We start from the raw sequence: 22,930 nt of genomic DNA on the forward strand, positions 1-22,930 counted from the left end.
AGAGGTGATTCACAAGATCAATCAAGTATTGTACGTATACCATAATGCTCAATGAAAATCTTGGCGAAGTTGATGTGGGGTGAGGGATGAGGCTTGAGTTTAGGATGGTCATGTACAACCTGTGAAGTGCATATTCAAATGCATCACTGTTTGTTAAGATGTCACTATTGCAGAGTAAGTGTGACCCACGTGTAACAACAATAACAATAAACTGTTACAATGGGGTTATGGTCATGAGGATTGCAATTATCAATGAACAACCTTACAAGGCACTCAAAAATAATGAATAATTATAGACCTAGGCAAACAGCTTTTGCAATGGAAAACACCGGAAAGCGGAGTTTGCCACGTCGTACAGTCTCCTGAAAAGGTCAATTATTTTTCAACTCTCAAACTTTGTCAGACACGCCGAGACCTGTGGTGTCAGCGAATTTGTGCTGGAACTAGGTACTTGAGTTGGATACATGTAGTGCGGATTCTAAGGGCTTAGCTGTTCCTAATCTGCCCCTGCTATGGTGGGTGCATTTCTGCCTTTGGAGGAGACATGATACAGCCACACGCATTTATGGATAGCTAAATCATTTTGAAACGGCTTTCCCCCCTCAATATTTAGGGTGCTTAAATTAGCCACTGAATTTATTTTTGAAACTTCGATCCTCTGAATCTTCCGCCATTGCAGTATTTTTTGTGAGCTGTGGTAATTCTGCGCTGGGCAGCCTTTTCGCCTCGTTCAGAGCTATTGAAATGGAAGGGAATCCGTTAATAAGCTGTTAATAGATCCGCTCAAATCTGCGTCTACTCCGTCAATGTTGAAAATGTTGGCGTGTGCTGCTGACATCGCAGAGCGGAGGATTGTTCACAAAGGCGCAGCGGATTATTACCCCGCTTCAAATAATGTAAGGCTTTTACAAGATTTATTCTATTTCAAGAAGATGGTAGTAAGACGTGCTCGACGATCGTTGTAATTTCTTGGGCCAAAAAGCTGTTCTTTCTTGAATGTTTTATGGAATTTATTGATGGCTTTTCATTCGGGGCAAATATAAACTGAATGTTTCCCTCGCCCTCCCGTAATATCTATTAGTGTACTTCATCAGACTGGAGCAGAAAAAATATAAAGTTCCTGTGCGGCGTTAGCATGTCTTTAATCTATTAAAATTGCGTGATTTAGTAATAATAATAATAAACTTGTTTCATCACTTTAGAAGATGATCTATAGCACAGCATAACTGCTTATTGTTTTCTCAGCGATCATTCACTAAAAATATCCAAAAATATGCTTGGAATAAGGGCGTTTGAGTATTTCTCCTATTTATCATTTGATCTTATTCTTTAGATTCCATTGACATACTCCTTTTTCTTTGAAGCCCACTGAATGACTGCAAATGCTACCTTTTTCTTGGAACAGAGTGCACAAGGTGCTCTATGTGATCTTGTGGCAAATGCCAGAAAATACTGGTAGAAAGATTAAATTACACAGTTGAATCCGATAAATCTTCATTTAATAAATATTCCAGGTTCTGGGTTGACATACATTGGGAAAATGCAAAGAGGCTTTAGTCGATGTTTTGCCAGTAAATATAATTCGTCAAACCGCTTTTCTGTCCTTCAAAATCTTCTTTTGACTATCTTACAATGATAAGAAAATATGAATGCCTTTAAACATGTTCCTTATGGATCTTGTATTACCAATTATGTAATATTCCGTATAAATCTTCCTTATTTTTATGCAAATAGTAAAATCTGAATGATAAGTGTAGCAACAGTCTATTATAAATATGACATCAACTTCAGAAAACTGCAGTTTTGATAGTTTCACTTTATTTTAATTCATATATAATATTTAAACTATATATCAGAAATAGGAACTTATTCTTTATAATTGCTGTTATATTATCTCAAATCTGCAGTTGTCCGTCATCACTAAAATGTCGTTGATTTGTCTTAAAAGCTGCGTGAATCAGGGGTTTTCAGTCTCTAATTTTAGACCTTGAGGGGTTTCATCCTCAGATTTTTGAACCACAGTTCACACTCCACAAGGAATAATAATTGGATATAAAATATACTCAATGATGCTTCCTTCTCCTTTTGATTTCTCTTATATAACTTCTTTTCTTCATAGATATAACTTATGATAATACCCCTTTATTTTTCATAACAGAAACTTGAATAATAATATCATTGTATTAATTAGACAAGCGTTGCCCATTACTTTTCCTTTGGTGTCTTTTTGGTCTTCAAAGACAAAGGTCAGAGATTACTTCTGTTGTTAGAAATATTTCTGAATATTTATTCTAGGTTTAGTTTGAGGAGGGGGTAACAAATGCATGATTGTGTATTGTGGTGAAGACTTAATGTTGGGTTTTAACACCTGGTTATTTTTTTTATCACAAGGTTTTAAAATTTTGGTAGTTTTAGAAGCAGAAAGGTTCCCTATATTTCAGAACTTAGAAAAGGATTTGAAATATGCAAAACTATGCATGACCATGAAAATGAAAATGAAAAATGAAAAAATTCTAAAGAGATATTTCAATGCATATGGTATTTAGTACTTAGATAGTTGGTTAGCCCTCACGTCCCTACAGTGTAGGCTGTAGGCCATCATGCTTTAGATTGACACATCTTCAAGAAAGCCCTACAATATCAGTTTAAACATTTCAAAATCAAATTTGCTTACATATCTTTATCCAATAAATGACCATTAGAAGTGTTAGGGTCAACATCCTGATCCAATATATCTGCGCCACCAATACAATAATCAAGATTTCGATTTATATGTTGACATGATTTTACAAGAGTGTGACCTGATGCAAGCTAGAAATGAGAGGTGTTGAATGCAGTGTCTGGAAAAGAGGTTACACTACAAAAGAGAGGATGGATGTTATATGGATTATTCAAACCAAGCATCCATTTTGATTATCTTGACTATTTTAAAAAGTTCAAGGCTTGATGAAAATCCACAAGTTTGATGATAACAAAATTGAAATATAAAAAACGGATATAACATATAATATTACTACACAACACAACACTCATAACCAATTCCATTCTTGTGAAAGAAATTTTCAGCTCCCTACTTATATTATACAAACTGAATATACTGCAATTTTAGACAATCAATGACCATTTTTCTCAATACATTACCTACATATAGCAATATTTCAATTGTGGCTTCTACTTTGAATGGACATCACTTACTGGCAAAACATCTCATTTGCACCACAGAAATAAGGGAGCAAGGGTTTTCTGATCAGTTTTTGAGACACAGGGCTTGAATGCATGCATTTTCTTCAACGACGAGAGTTGGCTATCAATGACAAAGCTATAGGGTTTGCTAGAATGTCAAGGTGTGACCTATGTTTTACCTCTGGTCTTTTCTTTTGCTCAATATTTTTCTTTTGTTTCCCTTTCTCAATGCTGTGGAAAGGCTTAAAACTACCTACCTCGAATGGACGACTGCAAAAACTCTCTACACTCTGTGCAAAAACTCCTGTAAAATTTCAGTGAGCCCTGCGTAGTCCTTATGGAGGGAAGTGCAGGTTGAGACACACGAGTCTGATGGGTCTCAGCCCTCTACACTCTGTGCAAAAACTCCTGTAAAATTTCAGTGAGCCCTGCGTAGTCCTTATGGAGGGAAGTGCAGGTTGAGACACACGAGTCTGATGGGTCTCAGCCAGCTGAAATTGTTCTCACACAAATCACACCAATTGATCAGTCAGAGGTAAAGGAACTGAAAATAGGCATAGATGAGGCTATAGTGCACAACAACATAGGGTCCAGTAGCAATACCTTGGAAATGGCTCAGGGGGATAGTTTATTGCAGAATCTTGTCTTTGGGATGATAAATCAGGGGTTTTTGTTGTTTTTCCACGGATGTTCTCTCCAACTGGGTTCGGGAACTCTTACAACCTGGGAGATACAAGTAGCAATCTGCTACCAGGCTTGTTGGGTTTTCCCCAATTCAATGCATCATCTTCAGGGGGGAATTGTGTGTTTGTGAATGTGAAACAATACAACAGAATAATTAGACGTAGAAAGATTAAAAACGTTAAATATGTGAACAAGGGGAAAACTAGCAGGTATACTATCGAAATTGGTACTAAAAGCCTTGGTAACTGGGGTTACAAAACATGGGTTAATTCCATATTGGCAAAGGGAGCAGATTGAAACGTCTAGCCCAATTCCAGCTCGCAAAGGCAAAGGTAAGGTAGATGATCCTCACTCAACAGGCACATCGGAAAATGTGCTGTCAAATACTTACAGCCCTACAAAAACACCTCTGATCTGGTGTCCAAACCTATATGTGAATGACCTAGTGCTCATGAAGGAGAGGTTGTTGGCATTAGAAGAGTAGAGTCACATGGACGATAGTAAAGTAAAAGAGATCACTGAAAACAATTGGAAACTAACAAAAGAGATCAATATACTTAGAGAGCAAGTGCAAAAACTGCAGTTTAATATGGAAAAACGGGGTCAATGAGCTGATTTTATTGAGGAAGGAATTAGTAGAGACAAAATAGCAGCTAGAGACACGGTAGGAGGCGGTGAAAGGGATGGAGATAAGGACCCACATATTAAAGAAATACAATCTTCAATGGTCAACATGGAACTAAAAGAGAATCAACTAAGAGAACAAATTGAAGAAGTTATATTTGTGGACCCACTTAATAAGGGGCCGTAAAACACACCTAACGACGTCATAGAAAAACAAGGAGGTAGATTAGGGAAGAAAAAGAAGTGAGAAGGCAGCAAACCTCATCATCAAAGGATTAAGAGACTATAGTGAATAGGAAAACACAAAATAATTAATTAAAAACTTTCTTAGAGATCAACTAGATTGGAATGGAGCAATCCTACAAACACAAAGAATTGGAAATGGATGAAGGGTAGCAAGGGAAGACACGTAAGGGTGATGTTGAGGAATACAAAAGATAAAAACAGTATCCTAAGAAACAAGAGGTTTCTCAAAGGCACACATCTATCTTTACAATGACCTCACCATAACCCAACAAGATGAAAGAAGGAAAGTATGGGAAAAAGTAAAAGCAGCAAGAGAAAATGGCAAATGGGTGTGGCTGCAAAACAGGAGGGCCCAAATCACTGACAAAATAACACATGATAAATAGGAACTTGGGCCCCACCAGGAGCACTTAACTGTAGTTAGCTGGAATTTTAGAGGTTACCCTTGGAGAAGAGGACTTGGGTTAGGGCCCATAGCTAGAGATAATGACATTATTTTGCTTATAGAGACACATGAACATAATGGGTGTAGGGTTCCGAAGTTTGAGGGGTACAAGAAAGTCCTAGTGTGGAATGAGAGAACTGAAAGTGGCAAGGGGCATGAAGGTATTACCGTTTTAATTAAGAAAACATGGGGTAGATTTATAAGTATTGAGAAAGAAGATGTAAATAAGGGTGGCAGCTTGCTACTTTGCTCCTAAAGGCTAAAAAATATATAAGAAGAATCTCGACCGGGAATATCCATTTACTTCACTCAAAAAGGACATTCCTGCATTTAACTCTTTAGGTGAAATTCTGATCATAGGCAAATTTAGTGCTAGGACAACAAACAATCAAACTCACAACCTCAAAAGGAGTTACAAAGATAGTAGGACTTGTTATGGTTAGAAGAAGAGGTTACCTAGTATTGGGAAAGGTCATCACAAGACAACAAGGGCAAGGTCAATCACTATGGGGCAGAATTATTGGGTTTTTGCAGCCTTCACAACATGGTTATATGCAATGGTATGGAAATATGGCCTAAGTTGGGAAGCATCACTTGTAAAACCTACAACAAGCAAAGTGTGGCTGATTATGTCATTTTCTCTCAAGGCTATACCTCAAAGATAATTTAAGTTGAGATAGGGGAATGCCCAACTGGGCTAAATTGTGACCGTAATCCAATTTTGCCGAAGCTGGCCACTCACCTGAAAGGACAACAAAACATGCAAACCACTTACCAAGGAATAAAAGTGCCTTCGATTGCAAGGTTTTAATGACACAAGAAAATCAGGAAATTTTCAAAGATTCTCTTAACTGGCTTTCTAATACTTAGGAAAATTATATAAACGTTCCAAAGCAGCACCTTCTGGTCAAAGGTAACCTTGTCCTTATTATCAACAAGGCCCTTGAGGAATGTAAAAAGATCAAGGCCCAAAAGAGACACCAATAATACTTTCTCGGCCAATCTGTGGTTCGATGATGAGTGCAAGATGGCAAAAAGAAATATGAGAGGGAAAATGAATAAAGAAATAAAAAGGAGTATGAAAATTTGTTAAGACGAAAGAAAGAGCATTATGTGGTCTTAAAGGTTTGAGTTGATCAACTTTGGGAAAAACATTCCCAAAAAGTTTTGGAAGGAGCTTTGGCAAAAAAGGAAGCAAATAGAGAATAATATCATGTGGATCAACGGGTGGAGTATGCCAAGATACTTTATGAACGCGAGTTGGGAGAACATAGAACCTTAGTAACTAAGTCCATAGTTGATCTATTAAGCAATGAAGATATTATCCAAGGCATGAGGAGGTTAGCTGCAGGTAAAGCCCAAGATATTGATGGGCTGCAAGCTGAATATTTGAATGGGGGGTTGATATTCTTGCACCTCATATTAGTCGTATCTTCAACAATGTCAATGAGGAGGGTTTCCCTAAAAAATGGACTACTAGTGCGGTGATACCACTTCACAAAAGTGGAGACATAAACAACCCTTCAAATTATCAAACTATCATGATCAATTTCCTCCTCGGCAAGTTATTTGGCAGCATGGTAGAACGGAAAATCAGTAAATGGGCAGAAATAGAGGGAAACAGAGCAAAGGGGCAGGTGGGTTTTAGACCAAAGTATTCCACTATTGATCACAGGGTCACTCTTAGATACTTGGTTGAAAAAACATGGGACATCCAAGTGACTGGGGCTTTTTGCTGTTTTGTGGACTTTAAAAAAGCTTTTGAGATAGTGCCATGTAACAAACTTTGGGATAGAATGGAAGAGCTGGGAGTTCTTAAGGAACTTAGGACTGTAGTACATAGATTGTATGAGCATGTTAAGGCTAAAGTTAGAACTAGAGATGGGCTGTTTGAATGCTTTGGCAGCGACATTGAGGTCAAATAGGGGTGCCCGTTATCGCTTACCTTGTTTGGGTTTTACATTGACAAGTTGGAAGAATGGTTAAATAGGGCTAGCGAGGAGGGGCTGCAACTGGCTAGCTATGTGATAAAACTACTTTTGTATGGGGATGATCTCATCATAATCACTAAGACAACTAATGGTTTGAGAGAACACTTGAAGGAATTGGAAAGCTTTTGTCAAGAGGTGGGTATGCAAGTAAAGACGAACAAAACCAAAGTTATGATCTTTTCATTGAAGAGAAACAGGAGGTCCTTGGGCACGTTTCTCTTTGAGGGTAATCCTCTAGAGATTGTGAGAGTACAAATATTTGGGAGTCGATTTTCAAAACAAACTCAGTTGGGAAACATGCAGAAAAATAATAATTCAAGGGGGCTGGAAGGCATTGTATTCTCTATAGAATAATTATGAGCGCATAATTATGGGACCGGAAGACCAAGAAAATGTTATTTGGTCTGCTTGTCACCCTAGTGGTCTTGAATGGGTTTGAAATTTGGGGCAGCAGTATGTTAGATTAGGAATGGAGACAAGTTGAAAGAATACAAAAACGCCTTATCATCAACAACCTTAAAATCAAAATCATTGTGCCTTATGAGATCTTCCCCTTAGAAGCCGTTGTGATGATATGACTTCTATGTTACTTAAATAAAACTCAGGGAATGGAAAGCCATCGTTGGCCTAAGTTAGTCGCTAGGGAAAAGCTTGGCAGGAGAAAAGGCACGTGGATGAAGCAAAGCGACAAGTGGATGCAAAAATGGGATGTTAACATTCATAGGTGTCCAATTAGTAATGAAGAAATAAAGAATTTTGTTCGTGAAAAATTTCGTAGTTTCATATGGACAAGGCACAACGGGTGGAAAAATTCCTATTATATCAAAGAATTTAAAACCACTACAAACCATGAGGAAAAAGCGTATATAGGAGCAGCTATCAGATGGAAAGCAAAAATGCTTATAAGCTAGCTTAGAATTGACTCTCATCAGTTAAGATGTGAAACAGGTAGATGGTGGGTGCTAAAAGAGGAATGGGAAAACAAGACGTGCTTACTTTGTGACATGGAGGCTATTGAGATAGAGCATCATTTTGTCATAGAGTGCTCGACATACAATGGCATCAGATCCGGGTCTGCAAAGATTTTAGAGAACGACAACTTTAACTATGTAATGTTCCCTTTTAGAGCATTAGAAATATTGAAGTCTTATTTTATGCAATATTAAATTGATTCTGAGACATAGGCCCAAAATATTAAAAAGGTCGATTTAATGTTATATAAAGGACAAAGGGGCAAGGAGGAACAAGACGAAATGCCTTAGGGCAGTTGAAGAGCCACAAGGGAATAAGTCGGAAACTAGAGAGGAGCCGAAGAGTCTTGGTTTGTGTATTAAAAGGGGAAAGAGGCTCATTGTTAAATATGTTTGATTCTATTATTCAGTTTAGTTTCCTTTCTTGTGAGTCTCAGAAAGCTTTAGCTTTCAGCTAGTTGGAGGACGTAGCCCCTCGTGTTAGCGGACAGTGAACGCAGACCCATTGTCCGGAGAAACATCAGTTCAGGTGTTTCATTAGTGCTTATAGGTTCTTATTCTGGTATTCCAATCTGACTGTTAATTTGTATTTAGGATTGGACTCGTATTGCTGGTTATTGTATTGTTGTTGTATAATACAATAACGTAATTTAGTGAGTATAAGAGTTGCTGGTTTTACCTTATTAGTTTGTTTCATGGTTCTATGTTTGACTTCTTGGATGTTATTGTGAAATAACGGGTTATATTCATCTGAAGAATCTTCTGGTCCAATCATAGCATTGTACGCATTTTTGCTTACATCCGAGATTGAATGTTGTATCTGAGAAAAGTGATTTAATTGGAATTTCTATTGGTTTTCGAATGTGCTGGAAATTATCTGCAAGGTTTTTATTTCTGAGTGTATTGTTGAAGGAAAAAATCAGCAAATATCTTGTTCAGGATATTACAGTGGTATCAGAGTTGGTTTTCTTGCCAGCCTGTGTGGGTTAATTTGATAAAATTGGAGAGTTATTTTGTCCAAGGTTGAAGGTCATCAATTTAGTACACAAACATGAGAAATCAATTTTCCTGAAAGATAAAGATTATTCTGAATTGAAATATCAGGTGAAGTAATTTTTTTAGAAGTGATATTCCTGGCAGGGACTTCTTAAGGTTGCGTGAAGTGTACAAGTAAATGCTTACAGACAGGTGAATTCCTGTCTTGCCCATATCTTGGCAGCTATAGGCTATTTTTTCTGAGATTGGTTTTATCAACCACTCTAGAAACTTTAATTCAGATATACCTCCGGGTGTAGACATCAAAACTCGATTTTCACTTACAGTTCAGCAACAATGGCCAATACTATTCAAAAGATGTCTTAACAGAGCAACTGATTAAACTTACCCACCTTGTCATATTCAGTCGCTTTGCATTGGCATAATTTGCCTTGATGCATGTACAAAGTTCACCAATTTCATTTGGGTTAAAGGTTTCAGTGAAACTGAGACCCATAGGCAAGCAACTCTCAGATCTTGCTAAGTAAAGGGAAGTTGATGAAAAAAGTCGATGTCATTGTTTCCGAGGGGATGGGCTATATGCTTCTCTATGAGAGCATGTTCTCTACCATGATTAGTGCAAGGGATTGTTGGCTTAAATCTGGAGGACTAATTCTTCCTTCCCATGCAACGTTGTATTTAGCTCCAATTACACATCTGGAGAGATACAGTGACATTTAAGGGTGCTCTAAGATTTTGAAGTCTGAAAGAAGAAAACAAGCAGAGCATGAGGAAACAAGGTATCGCCTCTGTACAGGTTGTTTGTAAATTCCGTAGCAATCATAATGAGAAAGAATCGTATTGTGGGCATTTTCATCGACTTGACTCCATGAAAGTAATTTTGCCAGCGTCGAATGATCACAGAGAAATCAAAACGGCAGAACGAAATCTCTTTGACCATCTCCAGTAGACTCACCTCACAGGACTCTCACGACGGGGATAAACAAGACTCTCTCACGACGGGAATAAACAGGCAGACATCATGGAGGCGAGTATGGAGGACGGCGTCAAACTGCATTCTGTATCAGGTTACTCAACCGTAACATACTAGAGATAGGGTAGCATCAAGGTATGACAGTGAATATATTAGGACACACAAAGCGTCGGGAGTAATTGCTCTGGCCGTAGGGAGTATTAGAATGAACGGGTGACCCCGTACTCCACGCGGAATCGTGATTTTAGGGAGAAGTTAAGCTATTCACGATAATGAGAATAAGTTTATAATTTTAATTATCGGAAGCTCCTCTATGTGAATCTCATAATTGGATTATGAAACGATGGGAATGTCTCAAAATAACACTAAGGGATGTAACTGACAGGAACTTGAAGGACATCAAGAATACTGACAGGACTTGGTGGCTTGAATTCGATAAATTAACGTTAGTCTGGCCACTCTTGGCATGATAATCAAGTTGCGTCTGAACTTTAGGATACATCTGGCGGGCACCCGATCATGAAGTGTTGTTGTGGAACACCTGTTTAGGTGTTAGACGACAGAAATTGCTGTTAGAACGTGTATTAACGCCTCTGAATATTAGCGACAAGTGTCATTAGTATGCATCGAGTAATAGACGAGACAGAGATGATGCATTTGGTCAGATGAATGAAGGATAATCGACATCTTATATTCTAAAAGTTGAGGGTCGCGTTGTTTCTATTCTCTTACAATGTGTGATCGTCAGCGGCGGTGAGAAAGTAATGAAACCTATATGGTAATCGCATGCTTGGAGAGTTATATTTTAAGAAGCAGCTATTGGGTGTGGAAAACGTTTGCGGAAGGCAGTATCATATAAGGAATCAATTGGACAGCATGCCACCAAAGCTTCCAATGAGTATGGATCGATAATTTGTATTAAAATCAAATATCGCCTCATCTACTCTTGGTCTCTTTACTCTCTCGACTGAAATTACGAACAACGCCGAATATATAAATCTGTTGCATATATGTACTGAAAAAAATCCCCATTTTCTCCAAAAGCAGGATTTGTTAGACAGAGGCTGAGAGAAACAAATCAACGGGTTTAAATTTCTGTGGTGAAGTGTCAAGCTCTCTGTGTTGATACTTGGATAGGTCCAATTGCAACAGTTGGAAAATGTTAACAACACTAGAATCTATGAGGTAAAGGCTGTGGAATGGCACATCAACGTTTCAGAACAAAGTGCAAGGGAACTTACAATAATCAAGGCACACAGTAGTTAGCGGAAAGTAGTACATTTGCTATAGGTTCCAGTATAATATCAGCTTTGGCATGGTACTTGTTGCTGCTAGATCTCCAATTGAATTATCTACAATCATTACCTTGAATTTTTCAGGTTGAAGCAACTATATCCCTCAACACCCAACACAAAACTGGTGTATCATTGGTCACCTCTCCATTATAGTCTACAATGGGTGTTATCATGGGTTGAAGTTTGATTTGTTGTGCTCATAAAAGGATTTCATATGTTTGACAAAATATCGTGGGAAGAAGATTGAAGGCCCAGAAGAACAGGGGTAGTGAAAAGGTTCTTGGTACACTAGAAGAACACAAGCAAAACTCCAAGTTCAGATTGTCAGAGGAAATTTGCAATAGCTTAAACTCTCAGATTCAGTCCTCTATTAAACTAAACCAAGCTGAGAGTTGTATTCTTCCATGATGCTGAGTATTGATCAAATGCATGTGGACTATTAGACTTTATGGTTGAATATTGAATCCTTGTGAAGATCAACAAAAAGTTGAAAATTGGGTAGAAGTATTGTAGTGTTTTGTGATTTGAGCAGGGTTCATGCTCTTGGTGAGTTGAGGTTCACTTATGTAATCTAAGGGGCATGCCTTAAAAGTTTCAAGGAAGACGTGGAATGTGTTTCTTGTGAAAGTTTTGATGAAGAATTTGATTTTGAAGAGACACCACTCATGAGAAAGTTGATTTAGATTGAAGAAGCAAAGAAAGTGGAAGAAGAAATTAGAAATCAGCTTAAGCTCGAGATTTTACAAGAGCATCCTTTTTGACAATTTGGCAAATAAAGGATTTTGGGGTAAAATCTTAAAAGATACCACGAAACTACAAGAACAGTTAGCTTGGAGGTCTGAAGCCAACGTAAGAGTAGAAATCCTTGACATTTATAGAGAGTATAAAAGATTTCCTAACTGAATTCGGAATGATTTATCATTCAGCGACTACGTGGATTTTTATCTAGGGCAACAAAATATGATGGATATGGCAAAAAGAAGTTATCTGGAGTTGGTCCAGGATCTCTTTGCTAACAAACAACACACAGGGGTGTACGAAGAAAGTTTGATAGACTAGAATTATCATTTGGATGATCTTGAAATAGAAGAGCAGACAACTACCAGAGATGGGCAGCCTTCTTGCGATCACATAGACATTGTTACACAAGGTGCAAGTTTCTTCATTGGTGACTTGGAGGTAAGCTTTGTCAGGAAGAATAATGAAATAGATTGCACAAAGGTAGTAGCAGTTTGGTACCTTGGTATCATAAACCATATATTCATGATACTCAGTTTATGAATTTAGAGGAACAGCCTAAGATGACACTGCAAGACAATGAACAGTTTCAGTAGGGAGATAATGAAATACATGCCGTATAGAATCAAATGAAGGTTAGTGAAGACATGTTGTGGCATCCTTGGTGCAGTTTGATCTATGTTCCCCGGGGATGCGTACCCGGCCTAAAACCTGGTGTTTCGGAGACGGGGATGTCTCGGGGACGGGGGGTGGGTATGGGACATCCCCCAGCAGTCCCCAAAAAGGGCAAATTGAAACTTGGGGACGGCTGGGGAAAAAAAGGCCGTCCCTGGTACGAAAAGGGGATGCCTAGATGTCCCCCAACCGTACCGAGTATGGCCAACCGTCCCTAATTTTTTTTTTTTTAATGCAAAAAAATTAAAAAGTGAATATTAAAAAATATTTTTAAGGCTCCTTACTAGGTCGCCGAGGTGGGCCCCACTCCTCCAAATCCGGTAGAGGCAGAATAGGAGCAGCAGTCTGCTTCATTTTTCTATGTTATGCTTTTTATGTTGAACATCAATATGATTATGATACATTGGTACTTAATACTTTATGGCAACCCTCTAGCCTTTGGGCGTATCGCTTTAGGCATATTCAGATTTAGATTTTTAGATTTATCATGTTTATCATTATGATATTGTTCATTGATATTGATATGCATTTTGACAATTGAGTACTGAAATTGGATATTATTTCCTAGATGGCATTCAAATGTTGTATGTTATGGTTTTATAGTGTTTAAATTATATGCATTGTGCTTAGTTTCATATGAATGACATGTATATTTGCAAATTTCAATGTATATTTTAAAATTTCCCTATATATATATAGCCATCCCCGTTTGCCGTCCCCCCCTGTCCCCAAAATCGCCAAAAAAATTTGCCGTCCCGGAAACCCGTCCCATCGTCCCCGTACTGAAAACTCGGGGGAACATAGAGTTTGATAGTACCCACAAGTTGGTTGATGAGCTCTACAGGAAGGTCCCAAGGGAAGGGGAAAGTGACTAGCATGTGGCCGAGTTACGAAAAGTCAAAACAGCCCTAGAGACTATGAAATTAGATTACTTATATCTGCTGTCCGATAGGGATTATATTCTTAAGGTTGCTGAGATTTATGCAGCACAGTCAAATCGGGAAAAGGATGAGATTGAGGATCTCAACAAGAGACTTAAGTATGTTCGGGAGGCACTGAGTGAAACTCAATTATCTCTACTTGGAGCAGAAAATCAAATCAAGCTCATGGAACACTCTCGAGAACATGAGAATAGAATGAGGCAAGAGTTCTTCCAGGAAGTCATTGACGATATTGAAAGCATTTAGCAGATGTATGACTGGGATAGCTGCCCCAAATGGTTAAGTAGCAAAACTTCAGAACACTTTCAGCTTGTTAACAACTCTTTGTTTGAAGTTGTTGCTGATTGGATGTTCGACAATCCTTTTTTTATGTTAAATGAAGGATCATCTCTTGTTTGTCATGAAGAGGAAGAGTTTGATTTTCAGACTTTGGGATCCTGGCTCAGATTCTAGCAGTGAATTCGGATCTCAGTAGGGGAATGATAAATCAACTTCTGTTGTTTATCATTTGATCAGTCCCAACATATTTTTTGAATTCATTCCATTCAGGAGTTGGGTGAATTTTCTTCATCAGCCTCTGAACAGTTCTTGGTGGAGTATTTTTTTGAGGTTTGTGGGTAGATTTTTAGCATCTTTCATACTCATAGCACCTATGCGTTTGAGAATTCTCCAAGTTTATGTCGACAATATGAACTTTGATGTCCATGGGATGATAGTTTCAACTTTTGAGCAGTTCATTTCTTACATCATCCGCTTAGGTTAGGTCTTCACATTCTACTAAATTATACATGGACCCTGGATATATTTCTATCTCATCATAGCAACGAGGCAACTTAACAGAGTTTGGGATCCTGGTGTTGGCAAATTGTATCTATGGTTGGACGAGGATTTTATTGTGGTCATGGTATTGATCGGTTTATAGGTGCAGATGCTGATTTTTTTTTAGAGAGTTATATGGGATCTAGGGATCCGGTCGAGAGATAGATTGCAGAGAGACATTTGGCTTCGTAGTATGGCCGAAATTGTTTTCAATTTGGATTATAGGGCTGCATGCAGACTCGTATGGGATCTTGGTACTAATTGCTTGAGGACAAACAATTTTAAGGAGGGGAGATTTGTAATGTTCCCTTTTGGAACATTAGAATATTGAAGTCTTATTTTATGCAATATTAAATTAACTTTGAGACATAGGCACAAAATATTAAAAAGATCGATATATTGTTATATAAAGGACAAAGGGGCAAGGAGGAACAAGATGAAATGCCTTAGGGTAGTTGAAGAGCCACAAGGGAATAAGACGGAAACCAGAGAGGAGTCGAAGAGTCTTGGTTTGCGTATTAAAAGGGGAAAGAGGCTCATTGTTGGATATGCTTGATTCTATTATTCAGTTCAGTTTCCTCTCTTCTGAGAGCCTTAGAAAGCTTCAGCTTTCAGCTAGTTGGGGGACGTAGCCCCTCGTGCTAGCAGACAGTGGACGCATACCCATTGTCTCGGGAAACATCATTTTAGGTGTTTCAGTAGCGCTTACAAGTTCTTAGTCTAGTATTCCAATCTGATTGTTAATTTGTGTTTAGGATTGGATTCGTAGTGCTGGTTATTGTATTGCTGTTGTATAATACAATAATGTAATTTAGGGATTATAAGAGTTGCTGGTTTTACCTTATTAGTTTGTATTCATGGTTTTATGTTCGACTTCTTGAATGCTATTGTGAAATAACTGGTTATGTTCATCTGAAGAATCTTCTAGTCTTATTATAGCATTGTACACCATTTTTGCTTACATCCGAGACTGAATATTGTATCTGAGAAAAGTGATTTAATTGGAACTTCTACTGGTTTTTGAATGTGCTGGAAATTATCTGCAAGGTTTTTATTTCTGAGCGTATTGTTGAAGGAAAAAAACAGCAAATATCCTGTTCGGGATATTGCAAACTACTTATGTAACATCTCATTTTCTCGAGTCTAAATTAACATCTAACATACTCAAAGAAAATAGTTATTACTTCGTTTCATAGAAAGACAGTTATATCATTCATGTTCATGTGAATAAGATTGACCGTCAAGATCAGTTAGACAAAATTTCTTAACTAAAAACTTGAATTACCATCAAATGAAATTACTACAGAAATTGAAAACCACTTACCTCAGAAAAATGAGTTCGAAATCAAATTAGGGATGCTTCTGCAACCACATGGGTTAGTCCACAAATACACTATAACAATTTCATATGATGACTATCATCTACAAACCGCTATCTTAAAATCAAATGATAATTACAAGTAAATACCACTATATGTTAAATTAGGGCATCACATACCACTGTATGAATTAGGGCATTGTTTACCTTCGGTTTATTTAGGGCTGATACTACTATCTCACTCAGGGCTTCCGCTACCACGGATTCGTTTAGGGCTTCCAATACCACGGATACAGTTAGGGCTTCCAATACCACTGATTCAAATAGGAATTCCAATACCACGGAGTCAATTAGGGCTTCCGATACCACTGAATCATTTAGGGTTCCAGTCATCTCTCAGTCAATTAGGACTTCAGATTCCTTTCCCTTCGATCACTTAATTGTGACAGTATCTCAAGATTAGAAATATGCTTATAATCGATATTAATATAAATGAAAAGCAATCCATGATTCTATCTCTTATATGTCACCCCTTTTTCTTGGCTACATAGCCGGGTGAGTCTCATATATTTGGATTTCTCAGAGTAGACGACACTGTCAATTATTCAAGAAGATTACATACATCCAACATTTCATACTTTGATTACATAATTATGTTCTTTTAAGATCTCAAAATTGACAACATTCTTCATGAGTGAAACATGCATGAGCTATAAAAATGTTTTATGTATTATTTTTATGAATATTGATGTCATCCTCATTTTGCCGGTTCTCTTCACCTCCTCACCTTATTCAAGCCTCCAAGCTGGTGATTCCCAGGTGTTATTAGATTAAAGATCACAATGATACTTTACACCTTCACCACATACTGGCATCTTCACCTGGTGAATTCCTTAATGTTTTGGTTTCAATATCTCATTCTTAGTTAAATATATTTATATGTATTCAGGATGAAATTGATTCCATTTGGAATGATAACATCTATACCTTGAGCTGCATATGAATTTAAAGAATTTCTATTTTATCATTTCACATAGTCGATTATATATGAAACGACAGGCCTTTATGTATAAAAACAATATCATATTATCACAAGGAATACAACTGACTATATAAACAATACCATTTTATCTCAATGAAATCGTCAGACTTGGAAAAGGGAAAAACGATAACTTTCTTAAAAAGAAATTCAGAGAAATTACATATATGAAAGAAGACGTTAGATTTGAGTATTGCAATGTTATTGTAAAAGGCAGTCGACCGACTTTTCAAAGAACACTGCAAACTTTTAAAGAGTATGACAGGGTTCATGCATTCATCAAGTCGTATACCACAAAGAAAATGACAAACTTGTAATGAAGTACAGTAAACTTATATGCAAATCGGGTCTAACTACCCCATATCGTTCAGCCGGCTCAAGGATTACGTTCTGCAGTCATATTACCAAAGGAAGGCATAAATGAATTACACAAGTTAGAATATCTTACATGACTCTCTCTATCACCAATTTCTAAGAAGAGCCCGCACTTGTATCAACCCATTTATCTAGCTTAGTGGCTTATGAAAAATGATATTGGCTTGATTCAAGCGAAAATACAATCTGAACTGGATTCAGTCTCTACAAAGCAGCTAACAAGGAACTCGAAATGCTAAGAGAATAGGAAAGCCGATGAAGAGTGCATGAAAAAGAATGCCAAAAGACCATAAAGAATCCATAATATAGATTGGGCCAGACCTTACGGCTACCTTCGTTTACAAGATTATATTCGAAAGCTTTTCAAATCGGTTTAAAAGAAAGGAAAGAAAGGAGGGAAAAGTGAGAAAGAAAGAAGATAAAAGGTTTTAAAAGTTATTATAATTATTAAAATCTAATATAAATAAGCAGCATCACTTAATTAATTATTAAATTATAATGGTGCTAAATCATTTTACATTTTAATGTACGTATATAAATAATTATTAAAAAAATATAACAAAAGATAAAATAAAATCCTTTAAGATATGTTTTATATTTAAACTCAATTAATTTAATTAAATTACTAAATAACTCATGCGAGTCTCGCAGATGTATTCTATCTCAAATCGCTAGGTCTTTTACCCGTCTGCCCAGTGATGATGGTAATGCCCTGCCTAATTCTTTTCTGGCAATGCTTCCACCCCTTCGACATGCTCCCTGCAAGGAATTTCTACGTAATTAAATTATAAATTATTTAATCATAACTAATCATAACAATTAACCTTTCATCTTTTCTTCCATGAATTCGTGATTAACAATCAACTAACATGTCATCTTCACTTGAAATCATAACGACCAACTATCTTACCATTTCGCCAGATTATATCAAATTAAACTGCCAACTGACTTCATGCGAACCTCAACGGCTATATTTCAAGCTAGGTCAAAAATTGGGATGTAACAACTTATTTAAGGAAAAGTAGTTGGGCAAAACTGCAAATCTGATTATCAAAATCCCTCAATAAAGAGACGAGTTAGTCAAGAGGTTACAACTTGCTTAGGTTCTTTCCCCCTTTTGTAGGGCTCTGTGCTAGCATGCAGGTCACATAGGCTACTTTGGCCTTGTGGACGTTATTAAAATCTTTTATTCATCCATTCATTACCCCTTGTTTTCTTTCAAATAGTGTATACAACTCTTAATGCTCGTTTTTGAGTCCTTTTATGATTCTAGTGTCTATATTATAAAACTTGGGCATAAAGTAACACTTGGGTACATTCAGCATTGAGCTTTCTAGATGGATTATCCTTTTATTCAGCATTCCAGTCAAAGTTGCCCCTCATTTGGCACCATTTCAAAATAATGTATTTGACAGAAATTGTTGATTTATAAATTCTATTTTGCCGCTCTGGAGCTCATTGGTACACAAGAGTTTGTCCAATGGATAAGGCATTGATTGATGTAAATTTAATACCAAATGTTTATGTGGTCTATTTTTCATTTTAAGCTGGGCAAATGTATTTAAGAATTTGTATCAGGTAATCCATGTCATTGATAGGTTTTACTTTCAAGTTAGTTTTATCTTTACAAATACATAAGTTTATAAAATTCTTTTATAATGAATGTATTATTAAAGTGTTGCCAAAACATTTTAGTATGGAGCAAGATGCACAAAAAATAAAGGTGGAAAATTGTCATGTAATAATTTCCACTGTAGAGTTTAAAGCAGAATTCAGAATTAACCAGGGTTAGATTTTAGAATTAAGCTTTCAAAGAGAAAAAGATTTTAGAAAAATCAATAAAGTTATTCCAATAAGTGTTAGGGTTGGAATTTTACATCCAATGGTAGTAGGGCTTTTCTCCTTTTTCATTATTCAACTTTCTTTGTAATTTTCTTGCCACTATTAATGGAATGCAATTTTAACAGAATGGATTTTAGTGTTGCTCATAAAAGAATTTGGTAATCTTCCTATTAGTGAAATATAATTTACAGATTGTTGAATTAAATTTCATCATATCAAGTTAATCATTTCTGGTAAATGTTATGTTCTCTCTCTCTTAGGTATTCTGCGATGCTAGGTTTTGAATGTTGATGTGTAATGTCCCCTACTGGGACTATTTAGGGTTTACATAATGCTTGGAAATGAGAATTGTTACTCTAGTATCCTGATATAGGTTGTATGGGATTCCTTCGAAGTTCTATCCAACAAACTCATTTTCATTATGGAACACCGGTTGGGAGACCATAGAAGGTGCCTCAAGCTGCTACAAAAATTTGAACCATCGTCATAAGATGGAACTGCCGCTCTTAAACACGGAGTTCACTTTATTGATGGTGACATTCCTTTGTCTTTTACAGAATTTGTTGCTTTTTATTGTGTGAGTCAATTTTGTTTTTACGGAGGAGTAAGGTGAGAAATTTTAAATGTTCATAAGGTGGATGTTTGAGATGTTTATTGGTTTGGGGCTTCTTCTTCTTGTGGACTTGTGGTTGTCATTTCCTCAGATCCTCAAACATATTGAAATGCTTCATTGATCTTCCTAGCTTTCCCTTGAGAGTATCCATTACCTTCTTTGACTGCTTAAGCTTTCCAAAGGATTGAGATATGCCTGCTGTATATTCTCCTAATTTGATGGTTCTTGTTTACAGTTTTTAAACCCTGGGGCATTAATTTTGCCTCATTGATCATGTTTGTCACATCTCTATGCCACTTCCAAATGTATATCTCATGAAATATGGGTCAATGAGTTTGACTCGAAAACTACACAGTTAAATCCTGATGGCAATATCACAATTTGACTTGTTTTGGAAGAATATCTCCTACTTAGCAATATACTTGTTTTTTTTTCTCTTGCATAAGTTGTTTTGTTAACTGATATCAATCTGCAAAATTAGTCAATGCATTACAGGAAAGGCCGCAAAATCCAATAACTGTAACTACTTTTGCAACAATTAGCCCAAATTTTAATCCTTGAATTAAATAGCCTTTATGTGCTTATAAACCAGTTGTTGAAGTGTTGATGCATGTATTGAAACAACAACTGAAAAAATACATAAAAGGAATTAGCAATAACACAAGAGATTACCTTGGAGAAACATAGTTTGGTAAAACTAAGATTAAGGACTTACCTTCTCTTTCCATTATATCTTTATGGATTTACAAGTTTATTGCCATTCTTAAGCTTGCAGCGACACTGATCAATAGTAACATTATCCTAACACTTTTAAAACAACTTTGCAACATGTTGAATGCACGCTAGAGAGATATTCAATTCCAATATGGCTGTAGATATACACAAAATTCAAAAAAAGGCAAGTACAAAACTCCTAAATGCCAATGACCTTCAAGAATGCATAATTTTAATTTTTTCAGCCCCACTGTTTCTAAATCTACAAGTTTATTGCCTCTGTTTGGTTTTAAAGGAAACCAATTGAAATAAATAATAATAATATCCTTGAAAGATAATTCACAACTTTCTGAATTCACACATTACCTCAATTCACTAGATGTCACCTTGGCAGAACATATAGACAAAACTCACTATAAACTCCTTAACACCAGCAGCCTTTGAAAGCATATAATTTCATACTTTGCAATTTTTCAGCATCTCATGGAGCTTGCAGCTAACACTTTTGATTCCAATTGAAACCATTAAAGTGCCATGTACTGTACAGGACTGGTCAACGGCAGTCTAAAATGTTTTTTTAGTTTGATCATGGCTGAGCCTGCCAGGTGTACCTATTGTCACAATCACCTTTGACCTTTTGATGTCTAGATGACTCTTGAACCATTTTCAAAATGGCTATCCAGCTGACAGAATGGCTGTTTAGTTGCTATTTTAAAATAAATTAAAAATCAGAAACCATGGTACTGTGTTTTTATTTTAATTAATAAATAGCCACTATATGTCTAATCACACCCATTCTGTTGGCTGGACAGACATTGCCAACCATTTTGCACCCGTGTCTTGTACATTTATCCTCTACAGACTCTTGTTTTTGCATATTGTCTTGTACAAGATAATGCTTGAGCTTGTGTGCTTAGTCAATTAAACATTTAGATCAAGATTAGTTTCTTATCTAACCAAATTACTTGCCTCCATGATCCAATTTTTATCACTTTTGTGCACAAAGTGAAGCTGTTTTTATTGGATCATGTGTAGCATGTGAGAGTAACTGCAAATGACTTGCCACTCCTTTATGTTGACATTTCAGATTTTTCAAATGGGTTGGATTGGGATCTTTAGATTGCCAAGCCTAGTTTGATAGCTCTTGGAAGGGTTCACGTAAATGTTGTTTCTTATCCAGTTGGAGGGATTGATTTTTCTTTTAGATGTTTCATTCAATGTGCAGTAACCCAAACTTCCTTTTTCTTCTGAGTTTGTGGAATTTTTGAGTAGTCACCAAGATATTTAGTGCTGTTGGCTCCTGATTTAATAGTGATTTTAACTGCCAGGTAGCGAAGACAACATTGCATCTAAAGGCAGCTATCTCCTACGATGGACACAATTTGTTAAGAACCCGGCCCAACTATAAGGCTGAACTCCTTCTACTTCAGGCTTTGCAAAACCTAGGTGGGTAAACCTTTAGATTTGTTCATATGGTACCAGTTCAAAGCATACATCTAAATCTGTGGAAAGCAGATTAAACCCTTATTTCTCCTATACTTATGCAATAACAAAGGTATACAATAGCAAGTTACAAAACCTATGAAATCCACAAGTTGAGTGAGGGTATCCTTTCAGCTCTTAAACAGAAAGGAAAAATATATGATTGATATACTGATTTTGAATCAGCAAAACCTCACATATGCAGCAACAAACTAAATTGATCCTGTAGCTGGTCAGTGCTCTATTCATTGGGTATTCCACAAATCACAACATACATCTAGGATATCAATCATCTATCTCATATATCAAGATATCAGATCTATCCTATCACTTTGTGAATCAGACATCAATGTTTAATTTGAACCTCATACTTATCGAACATCCTTCTCATGAAATCTGCAACCTTATCAAAATATATCAAGCATTTACTTGATTCTTTGAACCAAAAGCAAAACACATCAAGATATACAACTCAAAATGAGATGCAATTGGACCTATGTTATTTGTCCGCATATCACAAAAGATTGCAAACAACAGAGGTAGGAGATGAGACTTAGAATGAAACTAAATGATTCGCTGCTCTTTGTATTCATTCCTTTGAAACAAGTACATTCAAGATGCATGAAAGGCTCATAAAACACACAATAGATCAGAACTATACTCTATACTTCATTGCTGCTGTTCATACAAGAGAGAAATGCTAGAGAAAGATGGTGGAATCACAACTAGAGCTCTGCTCAATAGTCTGAAACCAACACCATCCAACCTTGGCGGTATCATAGCTATGGAAACTTGTCCAAAAGTCTGGAGCCCCTCTTCTACAATGAGAGAAGAAAGAAAGATATAGAAGGAAGGAATCTTGGAACTGATCTGATGATGCCATTTGTCCTCTTCAAAATCTTCCATTTGTTGAAGCCAAGCCTCTCTCTTCTCTCTACAGCTGAAAACTGGATCAAATCCCATCAT

The 22,930-nt window shown here is 36.7% G+C and overlaps 1 protein-coding gene across 2 annotated transcripts in view; it reads left to right on the forward strand.

The window, feature by feature from the left end:
- The first annotated feature begins 278 nt into the window (after positions 1 to 278).
- The window catches only part of LOC149552533 (uncharacterized), a 65,257-nt gene continuing 42,605 nt past the window's right edge, over positions 279 to 22,930 (forward strand). The window contains exon 1 of one of the 2 annotated variants that reach the window (XM_089788116.1): positions 279 to 896. In XM_089788116.1, the coding sequence (XP_089644242.1) occupies positions 807 to 896 (90 nt within the window). In that variant the 5' untranslated portion in view covers positions 279 to 806. The remainder of the gene's footprint in view (positions 897 to 22,930) is intronic. The other variant, XR_016352947.1, reaches the window with a different exon arrangement.

This window comes from Cupressus sempervirens, chromosome 6 (genome assembly GCF_028749045.1).
Source record: "Cupressus sempervirens isolate cs-2001-9-10 chromosome 6, ASM2874904v1, whole genome shotgun sequence".
Taxonomy (NCBI): domain Eukaryota; kingdom Viridiplantae; phylum Streptophyta; class Pinopsida; order Cupressales; family Cupressaceae; genus Cupressus; species Cupressus sempervirens.